Source organism: Trichoplusia ni, unplaced genomic scaffold (genome assembly GCF_003590095.1).
Source record: "Trichoplusia ni isolate ovarian cell line Hi5 unplaced genomic scaffold, tn1 tig00003437, whole genome shotgun sequence".
In the NCBI taxonomy this organism is placed as follows: Eukaryota; Metazoa; Arthropoda; class Insecta; order Lepidoptera; family Noctuidae; genus Trichoplusia; species Trichoplusia ni.
In genome coordinates this window covers 126,148-150,150 of record NW_020800391.1, presented here as the reverse complement: position 1 = coordinate 150,150, position 24,003 = coordinate 126,148, and the positions used below count along the sequence as shown (strand labels likewise).

At 35.2% G+C, this 24,003-nt stretch overlaps 1 protein-coding gene across 8 annotated transcripts; it reads left to right on the top strand.

The window, feature by feature from the left end:
* The first annotated feature begins 1,940 nt into the window (after positions 1–1,940).
* Positions 1,941–24,001, top strand: LOC113507883 (microfibril-associated glycoprotein 4-like). 8 transcript variants are annotated; one of them, XM_026890817.1, is made up of 10 exons: positions 1,941–2,177; positions 2,945–3,395; positions 14,344–14,370; positions 18,808–18,958; positions 19,844–19,936; positions 20,612–20,768; positions 21,853–22,117; positions 22,316–22,442; positions 22,529–22,688; positions 23,068–23,995. In XM_026890817.1, exons 2-10 carry the CDS (start codon positions 2,960–2,962, stop codon positions 23,242–23,244), a joined length of 1,593 nt encoding a protein of 530 aa, XP_026746618.1. In that variant the 5' UTR covers positions 1,941–2,177; positions 2,945–2,959; the 3' UTR covers positions 23,245–23,995. The 8 variants fall into 8 exon arrangements, with proteins under 8 accessions (XP_026746618.1, XP_026746620.1, XP_026746619.1 ...); XM_026890819.1 differs by lacking the exon at positions 14,344–14,370 and having other exon boundaries at positions 1,950–2,177; positions 23,068–23,952; XM_026890818.1 differs by lacking the exons at positions 1,941–2,177; positions 2,945–3,395; positions 14,344–14,370; positions 23,068–23,995 and adding exons at positions 14,813–15,526; positions 17,146–17,178; positions 22,791–23,061.
* The last annotated feature ends 2 nt before the right edge of the window (positions 24,002–24,003 follow it).

Below are 24,003 nucleotides of genomic sequence, written 5' to 3'. Positions count from 1 at the left end.
GCTAGTTAAAATATAAAACCAAAGCTTAGTCGTCAATCAGATCTCTAACGAAGTTAGGACGGTATCTTAACCACACAAAATATTAACCAGCAGTTGTCAACTTACACTTTATTCAGTTTGATAAACAAATTTACTATCTTGTAATAGATAAAAATAATAAAAAACTTATCAAAATAATAAAAAACAACAAAACGCACGTCGTCAATATACGACCGTGGTGGGACTCGAACCCACTACTTCCGATCCTTAAATCGGATGCCCTTACCCATAGGCCACACGGTCTTGTTTTAGTGTAGCGAATTTAACCACTGCAATCGAAGTAGGTAGGCTTTATTTGAGTGTGTTTATGTTATTATATTTAGGACTAGCTGTTTCCCGCGGTTGCACCCGTATAGTAATTGTTCAGTTTTCTTTAAGGAACATTTTCATGATTTTTTTTTTACTCTGCCGATTTTTTCGGTTTTTTTTTTATGTGTCCATAATATATATTCAAACCGTTTACACCTTCCCTGGACTTCTTCGAATATTTAAAGTCTAAAATGAGCTTAATCGGCCAACAGCAATTATTTTTTATTTATATTATATATTAAAAAACTGTTCATTAATTAACACTTATTTATCCATCCCAGATTTCAACTTAATTTATCAAAATAAATTTGATTTTAGCTGTCTGCCCTGGAGTTTTCCAAAGAACTATAACGTCTGAAAAAGGCTGTCATTTAAAAACTTTTACAAAACACAAGAAAATACATCTGATCTTCAATATGGAAATGGAAAAGGGGAAAACGTGGAAACGGATCAAATGGGGAAGAGAAACGGAGATTTTTCATTTAACTCTACTTAATAAGAGTTTCGCCGCACGCGCGGTGCCTACTTACCTCGCTAACTTCCACATCTGCTAGCTCCATTTGCGTCTGCGGTATACATATCTATCAATTATGCGACACTTCTCCTCACTACTGTAATTAGTATCGCATGGTCCATCTACTGCTGGTAGAGTTAAAGCCGCCCTTCAGTCCTTGGCGCAGCTTCCCATACGCTTGGATCTTTTCAAAAGTGCCGGTTTACTTACAATAGTTACTTTCTTCGTTTTTAGCAAGTGATAATTTCTTTGTAATACTCGGATATACATACATAGAGGGGTATTAGTATTTGACCAACGATTTGTCCAACAATTTTCTCTTGTCTGTAAATAACTTGCCAGCTTTCCAGGGCCCCAATCATGCTATTCACAATGGCCGATGAATGAATGAAATTGAGCTTAAAATGATAATTTTCATATTCACTTTAGCATTCCTCTACACAATAGTTGGAGATTCAGTAAGGGATGGTAAACTCAAGGTCAATACAAATAACTTCCAATTATTGTTTTGACAAAATGCTTAAGAGAATAGGAATAATTTCAAATTTATTCCAATTGCCATTCATTAATTGGCCATTGTAAGTAGCAGAATCGGGACCCTGCACATTTTATCCCCTTTCTTTTCTGCCTTAGAGTAAACGGCCCGTAATTCACATTTTATTCTTAACACTAGCTGTTGCCCGCGACTTCGTTCCCGTGGGTAGAAAATATAAGTTATGATTTAGGTATACCTGTCCGGTTTTTTTCACACTTTCCATTATATCTTAGCTCCTATTAGTCGCAGCGTGATGGTTTATAGCCTAAAGCCTTCCTCGATGATGTTCTATTCAACACAAAAAGAATAAATGCCTAAAAAAGCCTAAATGAATATGTAACTACTAACTTAGTAATGTAATACATAATAATTTCTGTGCTTATTGATTTGGTAGTTCCCAAAGAACAACATTAAACAATGCCTGAGTAGATTCAGTACTTAGTTTATGGGTTTAGATTTGTTTAAAAAATAAACAAAACTTAGACAATGGGGCATCTTAGCTTAATGTCAATATAGGCTATCAAAATAAATATTCGAATTCGAATTGACCGTGTTGAGATAACATGATCTATTTCGTTCTACATTTGAGACGCAGAAGATGAACAGAACTGTTGTATTAAATAATTAAATAGATAAAAATTGCAATTAGTGTAAAGAGTGCGTAACTTAGTAATAAGGTTTTAAATGATGAAGATCGTATTATAGGATCATAAATCTCAAGAATAATCCGCATTGTTCTCGGAATCTAAGTTAGGTACAATAAGTGTTTGTCTCGAGTAGGTAAGTATCATTATAATTAATACTTAGTTATCATCACCTTAGGTATGTTATTACACTGCACACTTCGCATTTTAAACTCACAACACGTTATGGTGAGTACAGACTAGAGTATTAGCATGTAACAGAACAAATGCTCGACTAAATGTTATAGTGCGTCACACTTTCACGAACCGAACGTCGATTAGACTCGCCGTTTTGTTGTAACCGAGTTTAGCGAGCGTTTGCTTGAGCGCAGGGGAAGCGCTACAAAATCAGAAATTTCAAAAATCAACGAAAAGGAAGAGGTAATTTTAATATCATATATTCCGTAGCTGTAAGCATATTGAAGAGCAGAGTGCCAACCATTCGCACGAATGTTACATTACATGTCATGTCAAATCTTCGAGGGGATTCCCTTGTGTTTATCTCTCGTCTATCGTGTCTACCCCTCCCAATGATTGGTCGCGATACCTTTCTAAAGTGATCACCCTTTCGCAGGCTGAGGGAGTAGCTTGTCTAACCGAATCCGACAAATTTGGTGCAAATCAGGTGAAAAGTGAAATAAAAGATCTAAAAAAACTCTTCGTTCGTTTGGTCTAAAACCAACTTTTCAAGTAAATGGTGTAGTCTGTGCTCACCATTATGCGTCCACTTCATATCATTAAAGACATAATACATGATATTGTTATCTGCACAATGGAGGCTGTATGTTTTTATAATAAGTCGGCTTTAAGTTAAACACCAGTGACATCCAAAGTGGTCATTATAATTTGTATTGTGCTCCACAGCGCAGGTTCCGCATCATGTGGTCACGAAATATTCTGTTAGTTTCCTTGTTCGTAATAGTGACAGCTACAAGACAGTTTATAAGGGAGAGAAGTAATGAAGATGGGGACGATGATGTTTTTCATATTAAAAAGAGAACCGACTCTCGTGTGCCGACGACTACGGGTAGGTCATCAGTGGGAGACGCCGTCGTGGAAAAATTCGTCGAGACCCTCATGTCCAGTGAGAGATATTTGAAAATGATTGAATCTGTGGAAAGGAAAATGAACCATTTAGATACAACTTTCCACGAGAGAACCAATAGTATATTGAAATACCTGTCAGAGATGCTAAGGATGATAAAGGCGTCGTCTTCGGAAATGCTCGAGAAGGCGCTGAGGAACGTGAAGTCTGATTTGGACAAGTTGAAGCAGTCCATGTCGGAGAGGATAGACGAGCACCCGAACATGCGAGGTGAGTACTCTTACTACAAGTGTCTGACGCAATCGTGTCCCCTTCCTTCCCTATCCCAGATTCCATCTAACTTTCTAACGTTCAACAGCACCGATTCGAAAAATTCCAACGGGAATATCTACTTTGAGGGAAACATCTTACTGTTTAACATTTAATACTTTTCTATTGGTTTTTTGTGTTAACCAAAGTGACTCATTACTTATAAACATTAATAAAAATGATACTCAAAATATAATTGTTTCCTCCTATTACAAAGCCTCATTGTTTTCAAATTAACAAGCTTGATTAATGTTTTACCTGATAATAACAGAAAAGACTAAACACCAAATATCATGAGTAATCGGAATGTTTTCAATAATTTCTCGTGAAATTAATACCTTAATACATAAGTAGACTGCGACCGTGTCATAACATTAAATAATATATTGTTTTGTTCCTTAATTTTGTTTAACTAATAACTGTATTTGAATTTAAAGTATTAATACTTGGCTAACTTTTGAGTAACCGTTGAAGATAGGCATTTTTATTTTGAATTCAGTACTAAAGTGATTGGACCTTACAAGGTATTCGTCTAAATGAGAATATTATCAAAAAAGTTGGTATGGGAGGATATTATTATATTACTGCGGACGTCTACTTAAGGCTACCTAAGGAGGTACAAATGCATACACTAATTTCTTCCCTGCGTCTCAATCATAGAAACCAATCAAAACTATCCGGAAAATGTATTGCTAAGCCTAGAGGCCTACCTAGAGGTTAACTTAGAGGCTACCTCTAAGTAAACATTAAAATTAAGCAATAGGAATCCATAATCTGTTACAAAACATGTATTTATCTACAGTTGTAATTATCCGATTGCAAAAAGGATTGGAAGAGATGGATCTCAATTCAGCCGTATTTTTTTACGCCTAGGTAAACCAACTACATGCTCAGCTTTCTGATCTGATTTAAGAGATTCTGTTATTTGTTTCATGCTAAAATTTGTTTCATGCTAAATAGCTATTTTATGCTATTGGCGAAAAGAGTTTGGCCCAGTTATAATTTAAGTATCTATTATTCTTAATTCAAACGACATATTTCCTTTAGTTATTTTTTCATTGGGTCTGATACTTGTATCTACTTCAGATAGTAACAAGGTTGATCTGATATTCAAAGGTAGTTAAATCTAGAAACCTAAAAATGAAAAGTCGGCACAAAGACTAATTTTCTTTGGTCCTCTAGAGCTTGAAATCGTCTTCAATCAGTTACCAGCTGTTATTATAATAACATAATTTATGACAAGGTCATCATTGAATCAATTTGTTTTACCTAAGTATTTGTTAAGTATTTTAAATGCGACACCTTCGACATCCGCGCCCCCTTCGACAACCGCGCCCCCGAACCCTGCGCTCGCCCTGTGTGTGTGTAAGAAACTTAGAACATACTTAAAAAAGTTATAAATAAAGCTTTCTATGAAAAGTTGAAATATAAATAAAATGATTACATTTTTATGCAATCAATACCATGACGTCATTACGCCGTGACTCTTAATAAGGCACACAGGTGTACTTAAACAACTAAACGATAAATCTGAAGATAAAACGGGACTAAGGGCCAATTTTTCAAACGCCAGATAACTTTTATCTAACGAATAAGTTTGACGTTTTGAGAAAATATATCAAACGGCCATATTTATTCCTCAGATAAAAGTTGTCTGATGATTGAAAAATCAGCTCTAAAACGAATGAATGTAGAACAACTGCAAATATTATTCGATCAAATTAGACGTTTGTTTTTTTAATAATCGTTTCCATGAAAAGATATAAAACCTCTTTAGAACTTTATATAAAGTTATTTTTTCAAAGTTTTACCAATACCGTTTACCTTTTATTAAGGATCAAAACAAATGGTGTATAGGTTATTGAAAACTTCGTTCGTATAAGTGGAAGTCGTCAATAGAATTCTATTTGCGGATATAATATGAGTGCAACGATCGCTTAGTTACATAATCGATACCTCCTTATTATTCTGTTCGATGGCATAGATTTCTGTCATACTGTTTCTGAAGTAGGTCAGCTAATTTAAGTTTAAAAACTTTTAACTGCTTTCAAGCTGCGATACAATAATTGAAGTTGGAAATCGTAGAAGTCGCAGTTGCGTTAGTGAAATCTATTTTCGCTGAAAAACAAGGCTCGGAAGTTTTAAAACTTAATCAAGTTTTCTGTATAATCGTGATGAAAATAACATTTTACTTTTATGCATTTGATCTATTAGATTTTTGAACTAATTTTACTGTACAATAATAAAAGAAATATCCACAATAACTGCACAAAAATTCTTTATTACTGCTCAAAATCCAAAAGTTTTATGCTGTATGATTAAAACGTGCACATCATTTCAGTACCTCGCCTAGATTAGCGATTAAAACCTGCACACGAAACTTTTTGTACTTTATCCATGCCGTGACGACTTCACGATTCGACGATTCAAATTATTTCCGGTTAGTTGTTCGAGTGATTTGAAACCAGCACCTTGCTATAGCAGGCGAGGCCAGAAGTTGATTCGTGATAAGTTGCTATGTAATGCCGGCGGTTCAGGCTAAGTCAGATAGAGTTCGACCCGACCAGATTCTTCCTAAAAGGAGGTCTGTGTCCATGAGGATTCCCACGCCTAAAAAAGAAAGGCATTTTCTTGGCGAACGATGAATTGCTATGCGTTGCCGTGCACCGACTAAATGCGGGAGACGTTGTATGGCAGTTCAGGGTCAGTCAGCACGAGAGATCCTACCTATTTACTATTTCGAGCTAGTAAGGGCTTTTCCCAAAAATAATGCGCTTGGCTAGTTTAAGTTAGTGGCACCTATTGTACTAAATATTAGAGTCGTCGATTGGTGCAAATTTCGTCAGCGATGCTCTCTTTTTTCCCTCTTAAAAAAGAGGAAAATTGCATCAGGGAATTCAATTCTCATGTCGCGGGGGGCTCTACAAACATTCGAGTCACATGGACAAAGTTTGTCCTACGTGGGAATTGAAACCACGACACGTCACGTGTCTGATCCATTTTATCTACTTCATAAATAATCATCAGATGAAATTTATTGAACCTTTTGAAAGATGACAGGCAATCTGTTGCCAGTGCACCGGTGTGCAGTGTGCACTTGTTATTAAGTAATTAGCAATTGAATAACGCTCCTGATTGAAATCTCACTGATTTTTTTGTTGGAAGCAAGGAATGGAATTAATTAATTCACATGTAGAACTTTTAAACTTGCTGCTGAGATTGCGTTATTCCCTGGAAATCGACATTAGGGCTAATAAGTGCAGTAGCATGAATTAGAAATTTCGCTCGATGGCCCGATAATAGTAGTGGAGCGCTCCTCGATGGTAGACTGAATTTAGAATTGAATCAAAACAGAAACAGAACCAAACAAATCAAGTAATAAATGAAAACTGCCCTAAGGGATGTTTCGCTTCACACAGCTGCTCTTCAGTCACAATCCTGATTGTTAAAAAACTTTCGTAAGGATTTTATTAAAATTATCTAAGTATTATAACCTCTTTTCAAGAATTGGGCTCGAACCATGTACAGTTTGTATTCAACCACCCATATTTGTAGTCATCGTAGTGTCCACTATTTTCTTATACAAACGAGCGTAAAGATAGAGTCAGTCAGTCTGCCCGTGACCATGTTACCTGCAAAGGTGTCGAAACGTCGGGAACTAAAATCTAAATTAAACCGCGATAAAATCCGTAAAAGTAGTTTTATTTCTAAAAATGTTTATTTTCAATGTGTAATTGTTTTATAGTCCGATTTTTAATTCGAGGCAGTAAAATGACAATTGCAACTGTCATTTATACAAAAAAGGGTGACCCGCTACAATAGTGATGTTTGGAAATCTTACTACGACGATGCCATTTAGTCATGCTTTATTTTATTATGTCTCAAAAATTTACTATTTCTATTAATTGAGCTTTTATAATTGTAAGTTGATATTAAATTTGTTTTTCATCCAACCACTGCATAATGTCAGAATTCATCCAGTTTGGAGTTGGATGCGCTCGACTTTTCTTGCATGGTAAGGTGCTTCATCTTATACCAGCACCGCATTTGGCTTTCATTTTATAAATTTAATTTTTTTTTTACATTTAAAAACAGTGCATGTCTTATGATTAATTGTCGTATATATTTTTTTTTATACAGAGCTAATTTGATATCTGAATAAAAAAATGTAAGCTCGACTAACTTTTGATTGTAATAAGTCGATTGTAATACATCACTATTTATTTGGAATTAAAAACCTGCCACACTGGACATGTCATTTTACTGCCTCGAATTAAAAATCGGACTATAATTTAATTTCTATCTTTTGGCTTGTTTGTGTAGGAATGTTTATTTCAATGTCTAATATTCGCGTAAACCTAAGAAACCACTATAAACATTTTTTGTTTAAAGTCTTATGTTTATGATTAAAATCCACAAAGCAATGTCGAATCGGACACCCCACATGCCAGCTTAATGGCTACGCTTAAAAACATAAAAACAAAAGGTATAAAAGTTGTATAACTTAATGAACATTTAATTACGTCGAATCCGTTTCAGAACTCAAAAAGTACTTATACTTCAAATTATTTATTGTGATCCATTGATTATGCGAAGGTCAGGAAAAACCTCAAGTGCAAAACTTTCCTCAGCTGATTTGTAAGGAAACAATACCTTTTTTATTTTCAAGTTTTCGTTGCTGTCCTTTTTATTAAGTTAGAGCGAATTTATAAAGTATACATTTTTAATTTACTTAATTTACGTTTTTTTTTTGTGTTCTTCATAAAAGAGTAATAACGAAACTCCATTACGGATTCCATTATATGTCCGTTTGTCCGTCAGACTGTGACTAGGTTATGTTTAGGTGTATAGTTCATAAAAGTTTTATTAGATAGCAGATATTTTCACAGATGATACCGAGCCGAGGACCTCGGATTTAGACAACTGCACAAATTGATCGCACACTTTAAGGGACGCTTGATACAGTCGGTCCATGGATGGGTGACCATCTATGTCATAACGAGTTCCAAATTCTGTGTTGGCTATATAATACATCTTTGACAGTCATTACGGGTAGTTAGCTGCTAGAAAGTTTTGCAAAGGGATATCGTATTACCCATGCAACTGGGTTAAGGAAGTTTGATAGGCTCCTTGGAAAACATTGTTTCTTGGTGGCATCCGGTAAGACTAGGTATAGGATGGCGCCTATTGTAATGTCATGAGAGATTGTTGAATATATTGTCATAAAATTGTAAAGCACTTTGTAAGTACTTTGATACAAATCTTTAATATGGCGAGCTTACATATTTTAGGATGTCTCGCTCTTCATAGTAATACGTGAACTGAATAACTTTTAAGTTGAAAAAAAAACAATTGGATACAGCATTTATTTGAAAGAAGCCTTACAACCTTGCAACTGCCAAAGGAACCATCCGCTCATAATGGGGATGACGAACATTTTTTTTCAGTGTTCAGGTATAATAATGGATACGTAATATTTTTAAATTTTCCCGTAAATATAAATTTTTCAAATTACAGTGAACGAAACTTACGCCTGACGTCACGATAGTGTATGAATTTTACTATATCGTTACGTCACAAGGCCTTCTCCTAAACTTTAAAGCAGTTTATCTTTGTCAATTTTAGTTTTTCAGAAAAAGGAAGAAATACCCATCTAATATTTTTCAATTATCTACCCGAGGGACTAAAGAGATTTTTACTTTTATAACTAGTCGTCATCCCTATTGTAAGTAGCTTCAACTTTTGTTTAAATGAATATCCGGAATCTATTTTTAATTAGTCTTATTTGGCCATGAAATTATTTTATTTTTAGGTAAGTAAATAAATCGAAAAAGAAGTAAATTACATTATTATTCAAAACTAGTTGTCCCGGTGAAGTACATAAGTACCGCCTAACGGTCGATGATAACAATGCAGACAAAAATTTAGTTCTTTTTGCAATATTCCCATATTTTGTCACCGTTTAAAAACCTTCCCTGGACTGTTAAGAATATTCAAGTAAAATAACTCAAATCGGTTCAGCCGAGTAGTAGCGAAACTAACGAACTGCTTTTTCGGTTCTATCGCGTTTCCAAGAGAACTCTTCAAAAGTCCGGGATAAAAATTATCCTATGTTCTTTCTCAAGGTCAACTCTATCTCTGTACCAAATTACATGAAATCAGTTCAGTGGTTTAGACGTGAAAGCGTAATAGACACACAGACAAAGTTACTTTCGCATTTATAATATTAGTAGGGGTGTTTCGTAAATCCCGAATGCTAGGTTTACATCAGGCTTGGTGTTGCTTAACTTGGTGTTGTTCTGTTTTCGCAAACCTGATAGCAACAACTGGTCTAGATCTTTATTTAGATTACTTTACTTACTACCCATAACCGAAAAAACAAAATGTTTTGCATGATAAATGTTGAAGCTACAACGTTCTCAAAAAAAGACTTGTAAAGTGATAATATATCCTACTTGCAGATTACATGATTTCATTTCAAAGGTTCTCATTCGATTCAGGTTTCTGTTCATTCATCGATTTGCTTTTATTTTATTTTCCAAGCACTCAGGGCCTGTGCACATGGCGTATGAAATCCCCGATGTACATCTTAGTTCATTAAGAAATTTAGCGATATCCATTACCTTTTTTTTTAATGTACTTTGTAATTTATTGTTTGCAGTTTTTTGTAATTTATGAAATGAAATGAAATCATTTATCCTGCAAATAGGATATTTTATCACTTTTACATGTTTTTTTCGAGAACGCTGGAGCCGACATTTAATATCTGACTACCCTGAGAAGAAATGTTGAAACAAACTCAGGGGTCGCAGTCTCTTTAAAAGAACAGACAATTTTAAAATTCGGGTAAAGCGTATAGTTTATTATAGTACAGTATTGTATTATAGTTAGCATTTTGGTGCAAATCGGTTCAAGATGTCTTCCGTAAAATGGCTCATCATCATAGCTACCAAACGAAAAGGCTTAACTATCACAAATTATGAACCCTATACCTAATAAATTTGTTACGGGCTAGTTTGGTCTATAATATGGAATATAATTATAGCGGCTAGTGGCATTCCGATCGTGGTTTGATTCCCACCCAAGCTAACTTTTTGGATCTATAATAAGACCAGGAGAAACCAATTTTCCAAAATTGAAGTCTTTCGCTAATCCGCAATTAGCCAGCTTGCCCAAATCTACCTTATAAGGAAAGAGGTCTGTGCCCAGCTGTGGGACATTTATACGTTTATGTGCGTTGTTTAATAGTTAAATGTAATATTATTATGCGTAGGTGAACGCATAGATGTTTAAAACACTCGACGGTTTGCATAGGCCCTTACTCTCGCACGCTAAGTGTATTTTAGAACCGTGTGAGCAACGTATGGGAGCATTGTATATATGGATCCACTGTCTTAATAGTCCCACGATAAATTTAAACTAACCATTCAACAGCTTCATTCACAGTCATTCTTGATCGATCTGTTGAAGAGGGCTGACCGATCATATTTAATACTCAATGGAAAATTGTTTGAAAATATGGTGATATTTGGACACAAAAATTCTAATCCCGCGTATTAGTGAAGCTCCCATTGATACATTGACATTCAACTAAGTTATTCGAATCATATTATAAATTAATTTGTCAGAAATAACTGTATATAACGAAGGTTGACCAAAAAGTGGTGCTTTCCGATACTGCATCCCATTCACTGCTAGAAGCATGCTTAAAGCTTTTAGTTAACTTAAAGTAGAAATAATAAGAGATCGAGTTCCATCAATTTTTCTTGTATTAGTATAGTGTGGACTAGAAAAATAAAACTAATATTTAAAATACATCTTAGATGATCTTGAGGTAAGGGTTGATAGAGTGTTGAGTAGAGTCGTTGAGGGTTTCAAGGCTGATTATACTCGTAACACCCCTTGAAATATGCTGTTGCGGATTGTTTTATAATAAACTTGAAACAGGGCCGTGTCAATATATTCCAAGACTTGGCTCACACGTATTATATTGCACTTTGAAGTTTCTACTGAGATAAGATCTAGACTAGTTTGCTAGGTAATCATTATGTAGGGCAGTGTGACATGATTATCAGGCAGTAAGACAACGAAATATTGACAAACTGCGGTGAAATAGAAGTACATTAATCTTATTTGACTGCAAGAATGCGAAAACGGTGTAGCAAAACCGAGATTTGTCAAGGGTATGTAAAGCCACATTCGAGTCCCTCAGGTAGTTAAAACGCCAGTACACTTCTACGTATATTTATCGAGGAAAAACTATAAGGCACATTCAATACTACTAAGAGATATACTACTGCTGCATGGTGAAGTACTTCATTGTACATTAAATTTGGAATGTCATGATAAAATATGATTGACTTCTTTTTTATGCAGAAAACTGTTTTATGTACTTTCTTAAGAAAAGTCATTATCACGGACGGATATCAATTAAATTATTTTCAAATTTAGTTGCGTTTCTCACTTCCAATGTTTCTTTTACAATATTGGTTAAAAAGATCGTCATGTCAATTAATGTGGCAAAACATTGTTTATCTATATCTATGTTTCTTGAATCTAATTGTCCTCTTAGACCACTCAATTAAGTGGGATATATTTCGTTCCGCCAGTCTGGACTCGGAAAAATCCGGGTGTCTGAAGTTTCTCCCACGGAAAATTGTGATTGTCATTGAATTATCGTCCAAAATTGTCAAGTGTTTTGACTCAATAAAATACGAAAGTGGAAAATTACTTCCGCTCTCATTTTTCTTCTTCCTTTCGCCTTGCTCTAATAAACGGAATAAACAGGTTTTCTTGGAGGATGAGCCCGGAAACGGATATTCACTGTTTTAATACGTAGAATCGTCTAGAATCATAAGATTTATTTGCTTGACCTACTTTTATAGACTTGTATTTAGCCTTTTGCAGCGCAGCGAGGCCAATCGTCTTATTCTATTTTCTAGTTTCCTTTAGCACTCGATTGAAAGCACTTCCATCGGAATTCATATTTCCCGTAGAATTTTTCAATTTATTTTCCTACTTTTCTCTTAACACGATGCTGAGCACGTGGAAGCCAAGATATTTAATATGATGGCTGGTTAGAGTTTTCCCGGCCGCCGCGTTCCGCTTCCGAGGGGCCATTTGAACAGAAAACTCAATCCAATAAAGTTATCTTAAGCCGTCTATATCGAGTTTAAAATTGTTTAATGGTTGGAAAATGATTGCTATCCGTATGAGAACTAATAATTTCTTTTGTGATCTAGCTCACTGCATTTGTGACTCAGGATCATTAAGAAAGGTTATTGAATTCTTGAGATAATTCTTAAAATGAAGGAACTGGAAGAACCAAGTTGTTTAGGTTGAACCGCTATCGTTTTAACTAAATTCATACTTCTTCGTCCTAAAGTTTGATAACTAGCATTTTCCTGAGTTTGACCGTTGCTCCAGGTTGATTTATCGGCCAGGCCCTTTTTCTTCACCTTGTTCTCAAACCTTTTTAGTCGTATGATGTCTTTTCTGTCGTCATAATATCATTTCCTTATTTATCATTGCAAAGAGTTGGGCGTTTGACTAAAAAGTACGACAGGTACATTTCTGAAATGCAGTTCTTTCTAAAACACCTCGCTTTTTATTTTATTAAGTCAATAAAAAAATCGATGATTAAATGCATTAGTCATTGAAACGTATCGAAATGGGCTAATATCGTCATTTGTTCGTCAAAATTCTTGTCAGAATGTGATTTGAAGAAAAGTGATGTCACATGGCAATTCTGCAACGTCTTTTGTTTACGCAATTAAACAAAAACTAAAAATTCGATATTTTTGGAAATCTATTTCGAGGACTAATTTATAATTTATTTTTACAGTCACTCCATTTGTTTCACCTAAAAATATTCGGATATTATTGTATGTGACTTTTTTATATGGATAATATCTAAAATTTTACGATGTATATATCATTCGTAACTTCGATAACGAGGATTAATTACTACTGTTCGTGCCCAAGATAGGGGACAATTCGAAGCCATGTAACTACCTACGTACGTATTTAGCTATTCATATTGGTCGATTGAATAGGTGTGGCGTACACCTGTGTGATTGTAAACATATTTTGTATTATGTTGTAATACATTTACAAAATGAACTTCGACCCGAACATTTGGCAAGACAAGACCGACACCTGGTTTCCGTAGGTATCTAAGTATGTTGTGTTTTTATTTGACTATGGCAATTTTGTTTTTGTAGTTACGATATTTACGATTACTAATTAATTTAATACTTTTTTTTTTACAAAACGTAGCTGTAGAATGTAGTTTTTAGTCGACATTAAAGTGTAACCTTTTATATTAAATTTTGTCGAAATGGGTTAAGTGGTTTAACCGTATTCGTGGAACAGAGAGTAATACCATTTTGTACGTCGATCAAAAGCGATTTTTTACAGTAGTATGGACCGTGTAGACTAATATATATCGGAGATGTGTTGAATATTCATGTGTAACTTATGAATAAGTAGTACATAGTAGCACTTTAACAGTATCTCAATACTATCGTATGTTTAATAACCAAATGACAATTGGAAATCTTAACTCCTGCAATGCATTAACGGGCAGTAACATTAACAATGACAACTGTAACATTGTACCCATCGTAACACCGATTGTGGCAAACTTGTATCTCGAAAACACTTTATAATGATTGTGTTTCAGCTCACCTTTTCAACCCCATACAGAAATGCAGACAGCTATCTGCCCAAAATCATGACCTATCCATCCTTGATCACTCCACGAGACATAGATACCTGACACCAGCCATACATCACGTCAGTTCCTATATCTCGTGGAGAAAGTACAGATGAGTTAGTCGTTGATTTTGAGCGCTATTAGTTTAGTTATTTGTCGCAAAAATTAGTCACTTTTTTATTCTTTTTGCAGATCCGCTATCTGTTCGCCTAAATAAAGGTCGGTTATAGATTTAGGTACCTACCTAGTTTCTTCACGTAAAGAGATCTCATACAGATATAATTAACAGGGTTAGATTGTTAGATTAATCAAGTCCTATGTCTAATCACGGGTTCAGTTTTAGTAGCATTCGGAAGACCATCCTCCGTTCTGCTAGATTGAGTCTGATTACACGTAGGTAGGTACCTACTGCAAGCAGTAGAATTGATACTAATACCTAATGTACGTAGTTCTCAAACCTTGTAATACCTCTTAATTATGACTTTCCTTTATTTAGTCTAATCAACTCGTATATTTCCTGGATAGCTCAGGAAACACAGAACAGTATTATTTCAGTTGCGTTGTTGTTATTTCATTGCTTTGTATTATTTCTTTGTACGGTAGACTCGTTTGCTCTGTATTATCTTGTGGTAAAGAAAAGTATATATTATATTTGCAACACATTCACGATTAATAAATATTATCATAACATGACGACAAATTGTATAAACATTAACAAAAGAAATCTGTGCGAATCACCGCGTTCGGGGATTCACGACTGAAGTATTCTTCGCGCTATGTTTTTGTTTAGCTCTCTCGTAGTTTTGTAAACTCTAGTGACAGTCGGTGCGACGATGAAGTTCAACGCCAGTCGATTCACATCACACTTAGAATACGCACCGCACAATGTTCCCAAACCTGACGGTGCTACAGATAGCAATTATCGCCCTAACGACAGTATCTTGTGAAGTGAATAGGGATAAAAGGGGACGCCGGAAAAACGATTATCCCGACAAGTCCTTGTGGAAAAAGGAGTACGAAGAGGAATTGACAGACGCGATGCTGTCCAACAGACGGCGGGAAAACTACACCAGGGCGGCCCAGGGATCCCCGTCGGACAACGACGCTATTGTGGAAAAATTAATGGAGAGCATAACTTCCAGTGAAAAATACCTCAAAAAAGTTGACAGCATAGATTTCAGACTGAACAGACTGGACATTGAAGTGCACGAGAAGACTAATGTTATATTGAAGCAGTTGGCGGAAATTGGGAATGCTGTTCGTACGGACACATGCGCTGACAAGTTGGATTCCACCTTACACGCGCTCAAGTCTGATATGAACACCCTCAAATTCTTTGTGGAAAAGAGACCGTCGTCCCGCACTGGATCCATAGGTACCGTCTATTTGTTTAAATATAATAAGGTCTGCTGGAAAATATTGCGAGAATTAATATCGAACGTCGAATGATTCCATTCAAATCATATTTATATTATTATTTATAGCTTTCGATTTTTTAACGGAGTAAGTAATTTTTGTTTTAAATCATTAGGGAGAATAGTAAAATTAAAAAAAAACGTTAAATAGAAAATATCAGTCTAGATTTTCAGATTTTTCAGCAGATACGCGTCAGCGTCGGCAAAACTCTCCATTGTGTGAGTAAACCAGTGCTTAATGCCATGTAAACCGCCTTTATCATTATACATATTATGAAAGTTGCTGTTAAGCATATACGTATAAATAACAAGGACTGGTTCTTTGCTTCTATTTTACTTAAATATTTTTAGTTATAATATATTTTATACAAATTTACCGTTATAATCTTTGATGAATTTTGTCATTTCCGAACTAAGTACATTATATATTACATTTATTTTAATTTAATATGGGGTTATGCTTACGATATATTCAAAATTTTAAAATGTTATAAAATAAAATCATGAAATTTAAAAAGGCATTGTATACGGTAATTAATTTAGGGGAATATTTTCCTACTACCGTTACAGTATTTGTTTTCCATAAAATATTTATTTATCACTGTTTTCTCGCTAAAAGAATAATCGTATTTTTGGTCGACAAAATGGTCGTAAATCCGCATTTCGAAATTCAAAAACCTATGTTAAAATAGGTAAGATCAAGAAAAAATTGCCTAAATAGGCATCACAAAATCCCACAACGAATTTACTCGTTGAACCATACGAGTCTGTATTCTGACTGTAAAGTTTGTTCAAAATTCCTGTAATTTTTAAAGATGATTGCACCATCATTGTTTTTTTTTTAATATGTAGTAGGTATATTTTGCTGGCCCATCGTTGTGTAACCATCAGCTGGTCTATCACCCTTGAAGTGATTTAGTGCCATGTAGAGAGCTGTTTGGCTTTCAAAACTAAAAAAAAAAATCTTTAAGTCGCGACAGTAGGGTAATGTGACTTAATTTTATTTTGTCTTGGCAGTTTTCCTACTCAATTTTAAAGTGTGTTTGATTCGAAATTTGTTTCTTTTTTATCAGATTGACCCGAATTACATTGAAAAACCTTATATTTCTTTCAAAAATATTACAATGTCACGTAATTAGGAATATACTTTTTATGTTATGATAATTTTATTCCATTGCTTCCTATTATTTTGTGTTATTGTCATTATGAAGTTTATTTATTAATCTGGAAATACATAGCCGCGTACATTTTCTCTTATCGGCGTTAAATTCGAAAATATTGCCATAATAATTACTTATCTAATTTCTTCTGGTATGACTATTTAATTTATTTACTTTATTAATATATATGCTAATTCATCACCTAAACGTCCATCAATTTTATTTAATCCGAAATACTATAATATAGAATAGAATTATTAATATTATTATTATTACAAATTTGCTTAATGTATAATTTACAAACAGCTATTTTTATACCGATTTGCTTCGTTAACGATCTTTTAATGAAGTACCTATTTGATTTGATGAGGTCAAATCAAGATCAATACTTGTAAATAAATAGACGAAATTATTTGTAGGCAAAGCACTCCCGGCCGCAGCTCCCAAGAAGGGTAAGTCGGTTTGAAGCCCTGTATTCGGGAAAACTTTAACAAAGAGTTTTGAAAGCAACAAGAGTTATTAAAATGGCCTTTTTTGGAAACTGTCATTCCAATTTTTCTTTTCTTGACCATTATTCCTAAAATATGTATCGAAAACGATGTTAAAATGCGGAACAAACAACTTAAAAAAAGAAGCCTTCCATACAATTTTTGATCACGTGGCGAATATTTTGTATGGTTATGCCAAAATTACTTTGAATTGACTTTGTATGGATTCCGAAAGTTGTTTCCTGCGTTAAATTTGCGTACGGGTAACTGTTTTCTAAACGGCAATTTTTCCTGATTGTGTTTATTTTAAAATGCACTTATATGTTTTTGGATTTTCGTGGTTAAGTATAGTGTGGAAAATCTCGTTTTTCCTTTTGTTGGATAATAAAGATATTAAAACAATTGTGTGATACCTATATTTATGTTGTTTCTAAAAATACCTCCTAAAAACTCGGTTAACATATTTTTTTCGAAATAAATTATATAAGCTACTTATTTCATTGTGGCACGTGAACATAAATATTTCAAAAATATTATTTGATGACGTAAGAATGTCGACGTATTAGATAGTTATACTATTTGACGAGTCTGTGAGATAGGTACTAAAAAATGTAACATAAATTAAAAGAAATAAATTATTGATCAAGAAAACTTCACTGTTACAAATAAGGGTTTATCTTTGGTTAACGTTATTGGGACCTTACACTTCCTCTTCCGATTTCTTTAAACTGTTTATAATTAAGAAAAGAAAAATTAAATATTTTTTTCGAATAATATATCCGTCTTAGGGCATTCGCAGTCTACCGTTGTTGTTAACTCATATTTCTTCGTACAAAGGTCTATAGACTAAAACTATGACGAACACTTGAATACCAATTATTTATATTTACTAAAACTACTATTACGTCACGCAATCAGTAAATATTGAATGATATTCCTGAACTCATTATTTGGAATTCCTTCATTAGATATTAAGAGTCGGTAGATTTAAAACTGAATGACTTCTTTGAAAGAATTTAGTTTTAAGACTCAAATCTCATACTGTCTTTTCCACTTCAAGGTGTGATTTAGCGATAAGTAGACTTTTTAAGTCACTTTTTTAATTTTCGGGTATAGAAACAGGTGTTCTTTAGCCAGTCTATATCTATTCCACAGTCTACCAATTTAATTTATTTCACAGCTCACATTTTCCGAAAGCTTTAATTAATACACGATTAATTATTTAAATTTGGGGTGTATTTAAATAAACTTTTAGTTTATGACTTAAAGGCAAACCACTATATCGTAAAATAATATTAAAGGCCCATTTAGATGCTGGAAGAAATATGGTGCAAGTTATAATATATTGGGGGCGATTATATGTCACCATAGATACCTAGATAGATAGATGTGCAGCGCCGCTGCACAATGTATTAAAACTTGCACGATATTCCTCGCATCGTCTAAATGGGCCATTATGCAGTAGTGTAAGCGTGACAGGGCTACGAGTACCTATAGCGTTGTCTCTTTCACAACTGTGTTTATTACTTTACGATGTACTGGTAGGTCCTTTGATCGAGTACTCTGTCCTAATAGTTTCTGATGTGATTTCAGCCGAAGGCGCCGATTACCATATAGATTCTACCCTGGACACTCGGCTGACGTTCTTGGAGAACCACATGAAGAGCATCCAGACCGGCGTGGACTCCATCGTGGCGACTATCTCCGAGGTCAAGAGCAGACAGTACACGAGAACATTTGCCAAGTAAGTACATCGAAGTAGCAAGGAGTTGGTGAATTAGGGGAAGTGGCGATGTCCCAAAAAGGTCTTTATTTCGCTCTACACATATGTTTTTGTCAGTTGCATCATACTAAATAACAAGATTCCTTAACTGAAGCGTGCCCAAAAAAGTTTTTAGTCAGTCAAACTTAAAATTCCACATAACATTTAGGCAAAATTAAAAAGAATATGGCTTACAACAGAAACCATAGGCATTAAGCAGTGGGAAGGAAAGTTTTTCTTTACGATTTTTTCCTCTATACAATAAAATGTATAAAGGAAAAAACAAACAACTCGAACCCAGTGGTTCTCGTTATTGTTCCCACCATTTGTGAGAAATCTCAGGCGGCAGGTCAGACATTACAGATTACAATGTACAGCCCTGTTAGGATGTTTTGATTTTCACATCTTTCTTAAGATTCCGTGAGAGTTTTTCTTTACAATAAGTTTTTTTTAAAGTTTTCCGTGGAGGTACAGTTTTCAAGGCACAGGTTCAAAAAACTTTCTGTCACAAATGGTTTCATAGAGAGATTTCTGACTTTCTTTCATGTTTTCTCCATAGAAAGAATGAAATTTTATTATGTTTCAAAAATCCCTGGAAAAGCCTTTCTAAAATCAAAAGTTTTGATTGGAGTCTCACTTAAACTTGACAAGACCAGATAGTTTTTGAGGAAATTTTATCTTTGCTTAAAATCTTACGATCTCAAGAGAACCAGACAAGCATATTTAATTGCAAACATTCCTCATTTCTCAACTCAGAGATCACTGTTGTTGTGTTGTTATTGTATAATTATTCATTCTCAACAATGTCAATGGAATGCGTTACTATTTCGTAGTGATACAAGAAGATAATGTGTCGCATTGTTTTAGGTCTGACGTCACGGGCACCGTGGACACCATGTCACTGATCAACGAGTTCAGGAAGACTTTACGAGAACAGAAAAACAAGAAGTGTGAATGCAAGTGAGTATCTGAAAGTCGATAACTCAATGTTTGTTGAATGTGGAGTCAGCTAAGGTCCGCGCGTGCCATTGTTTTGTCTCAAGTGTCAATGTTATAACAACTCTAACCTCGTTTACATAATGTCCACCTCATTTGTATTAATACTGACCGGTGGGTACACAATTGACACAACGTTTGCGATAATATTTAAATAACGAAAGAAAATACTTTACCTAACTTTATCAGTGTTGTGGTTCATTGTTTGATACACACAATTATCCTTATGAACTGAGTAAGGTTTATTTATAATACCGGTGATTGTGCGATGTCTCAATTTCATTGTAAGCTACAAGGTACATACCTACATCGGCATTGTTTTTAGTTATATTGTTTAAAACCACGAACTATGGTCGCAGATAACCTATCTCAACATATTTAGTGTTGGATAGGTGACGCAGATAAAAATAACATTGATAGAGACGACTAATGCTTTTATAGCGTTTATTATGTAAAATGTTTTTTTTATTTATTTTTTTTCAGCCATTACTTTCCCACTGCAGGGCAAAGGCCTCCCTTAGGTTCTTCCACTCTGTCCGGTCTATTGCTTTTGCCATCCACTGTTTGTGGTACGCATCCAGTTCGTCGCGCCATCTCATTCGAGAAAATGATTATTTTACCAAAAATAATGATTTCCAGGTCAAACAGAGTGGATCGTTCAGAGCGTTACCCGACAGACTGTCACGAGATCCAGGTCCAAGGGTTCAATGTGTCCGGGATCTACAAGATACGACCCGAGGATATGGAGCCCTTCTATGTGCTGTGTGATCTCACCACCGCAGGCGGAGGATGGACGGTAATTACTATTTCTCCTAATAAAAAGTTCCGGCCAACTAGCTCAATACGTCGTTCAATAAATCCTACCCTCTTTAATCTACAGCGTCGATCAACCAAATTCTTTAATTATATTCAGACATTAAAAAATAAATATCTCTCACCTTGTATCTGTGCCTGGTTTTGCGTCAGTCACTAGAAGCCCATGACAAATTCGTCGCATAGGATTTTTATTTCATAAGACACAACGGAAAATGAATCCTGTCCAAGGGTTCCCCTGACTGAAACCATACTATACTACTTTGACTTGACCCGGATTATGACTTCCAGAGAGCAAAATTTAAGAAAAATTATCCTTGAATAATTATGGTGAAATGATAGAAATCATCAAATGATAGTGTTATTTCGAGCAAAGAATGAATTCGAATATCCTTTATTCCAAATATAGTGAAGTCACCAATCCTCTGTCTTACGCAAATAACAATAAATCGAATAAAACCAAGGTCGCTTATTGTTTTATCGGTCATAAACAGGCCGTGTTTGATAATAAACATATATTATCAGCTGATATGAATTATTTTTCACGTTGAAGGTAAAAAACATCCTTCGGTCAAAAAATACGCAAAGCATATTTCAGTGAAAAACACGCTTTATTATACAACGGTTGTACATTTTAACATCTGTATGACCTTGAAGTGTTCATGTAACATCGAATCTCACAAACCTGTTTACCAAAAAAAAACTATTATCATAGTAAGAGATGTTCAAAAGTACACAAGTCCAAAATACAAATTCCTCAGATCCAAACAACTAAGTCCGGACCTTATCGCTCAAGGCAAACGAATAAAGTCCGAAGTCCACCAATGTTTATGACAATGGCAATGTGACAGATAAGTCCTATTAACTAATGGGTTTGTTTACTCAACACAGCTGATATATTTCGGTATTGCGCAATAGTTTTTTTTATAGATAGCATCATCACTTCAGGGATTCCTAATTATTGTCAGTTCACTTTCTTAAGGAAGTGCTAGCTTCGAGCACTTCCCAATTTCAACCTATATATATCTATAAGTACAACCAATAAAAGTACCAAACTTCTTTTTTAGGTGTTCCAAAATCGATTCGATGGATCTCAAGATTTCTACAAGGGCTGGTCTGACTACGAGTACGGTTTTGGTAATCTCGCTGGCGAGTTCTGGCTGGGGCTGGAGAAGCTGAACTACCTGACTAATCAGAAACTGTATGAGTTGAGGATAGAGATGGAGACACAGCACGGGCAGGACGCGTACGCTGGCTACTCGGTCTTCACTGTAGGACCGGAGCATGAGGGCTACAGGATCAGCACACTAGGCACCTTCTATGGAACTGCAGGTTTGTGTCCAACCCCCTTCCTATCAACATTCATGCAGTGCTGGACATAGGCCTCCCAATTACACCCCATCGAGATCTATCTTCTTCTGCATGCCATCAACTTTAATCAGTACAATCTCAGCTTAAATGACCATGCTGGCAAAATGATCGAAGATAGTTTTGACACGCGAATCGGATATTAAATGATCTGTTTTGCAGGTGATTCACTATCATACCACGCCGGTCAGAAGTTCTCAACGTTAGATGTGGACAACGATGAGTGGAAGGAAGGCGCGTGTGCGACCGAGCATGGCGGCGCTTGGTGGTACAAGGAATGTGACAAGAGGTAGTTACTGTTCAAAAAATTTCATTATCCCCAAGTTTAAAGTACAGTCAAAAGAGAGATTTTCGGAACCATGATTTAAATTTCAGTAATCTCAACGGAAAGTATTCAATGACTACGGAAGACAATCGAGGGCAATCCATGTACTGGATATCGTTCAAGGGTCCCAACTTCCCTCTGACTAAGACCAAAATGATGATCAGACCGCTGCCCGCCAGCAAGCCGATAGACTACATGGATACGAACAGGGTAATGTAAACCTACAAGATCAAATTGCTTGGCATAGCTATTATATGTATAATGAATTCACTGTTTTATATATTATTTATTTGCATACTCATATTTTATTAGGATCTTGGAATCGGTGGTGGATTAATACCTGGTCACCCAAAGCGCGTGCTTGGTGCCTCCAGCCACCAGAGACCGTATATCTCCAGAAAAGCTTGGGGTCTCTAACTGTATATTTGCACCTGCTTGGGAGAAAAACACTGCGATTATTTGGCTTGGTCTTTGCACATACCTACTTTATAGCCCGCTTTCATAAAAAAAGGAAAAGGTTAGCACAACGTGTGCGAATGATGATTGAGATATATTTAGCCCAAGAACGAACAGCTAATGTTATTTTCAGAAAATTTTAGAAGGTCCGGAACTGAGACCCCCCGTCGACAAAGTGAGACCGATCCCCGATAAGTTACCGGGACTGCGAACCAATAATGTAAAGGGCACGTACGACCTGAGCCCCAGCCATAGCCAGTACAGATACGACGAGCCTACCGCCGACGCCTTCTTCCCTAACTACGCGTGACTCCGTGGGACTAGCCACCAACTGTAAACTGCAATGCACCGTATGTTAAGCTAGGCTAGCGTATATTAGTGATAGCGTCAGTTCCTTGTGACGTACTTACAACCCTAGTTAATTCGCTCCAACTCGTATAGTTACCAAAACAATGTAAATAGAGTAGTAGGATACCTTGAATAATTGTTCGTCGATAATGTAGTTCATATAGAGCTCAACTCGCCTATTGCCAGGAACCTTGGGTCCCGTAGTTACGTGCCCAGGTCATGCAATCATTTGATATTATTACTTACGTTTCCTTATTGGGAAATTCGAGATAATCTTGACAATTGAGTAGACAGTTGTGACGTAGGTATTTGTATTTGTATTTTTAAGGCGTTTCTGTATAAATTATGTTTACTTTAGTAGAAATTATGCGTGAACTTTGTATAGACCGGTACTAAAATAAATTGTTCTATTGAATTGTATGTTTTATGTAAAACTAAGATTAGCGATGTTATAATTATTTTTACAATCATGATGTACAGCCCATTTTTTTATATTATTGTGCTCTTATCTCGGTTTATGTCTTTATTATTCTTGTAATGATCGTACCTAGTAGTTTTACATCGGTTTTAAACAAATTGTGTCGCGGTTTATTCTATATTTTTCTATAAACTAAAGGTTTTCTTGACCCAGAAGTTTTTAGTGCTCTCCAAATAAATCGCCACACATTTTGTCAAGTTTATTCAGACTCATATTCATACAGTAGGAAGATATATTTATATT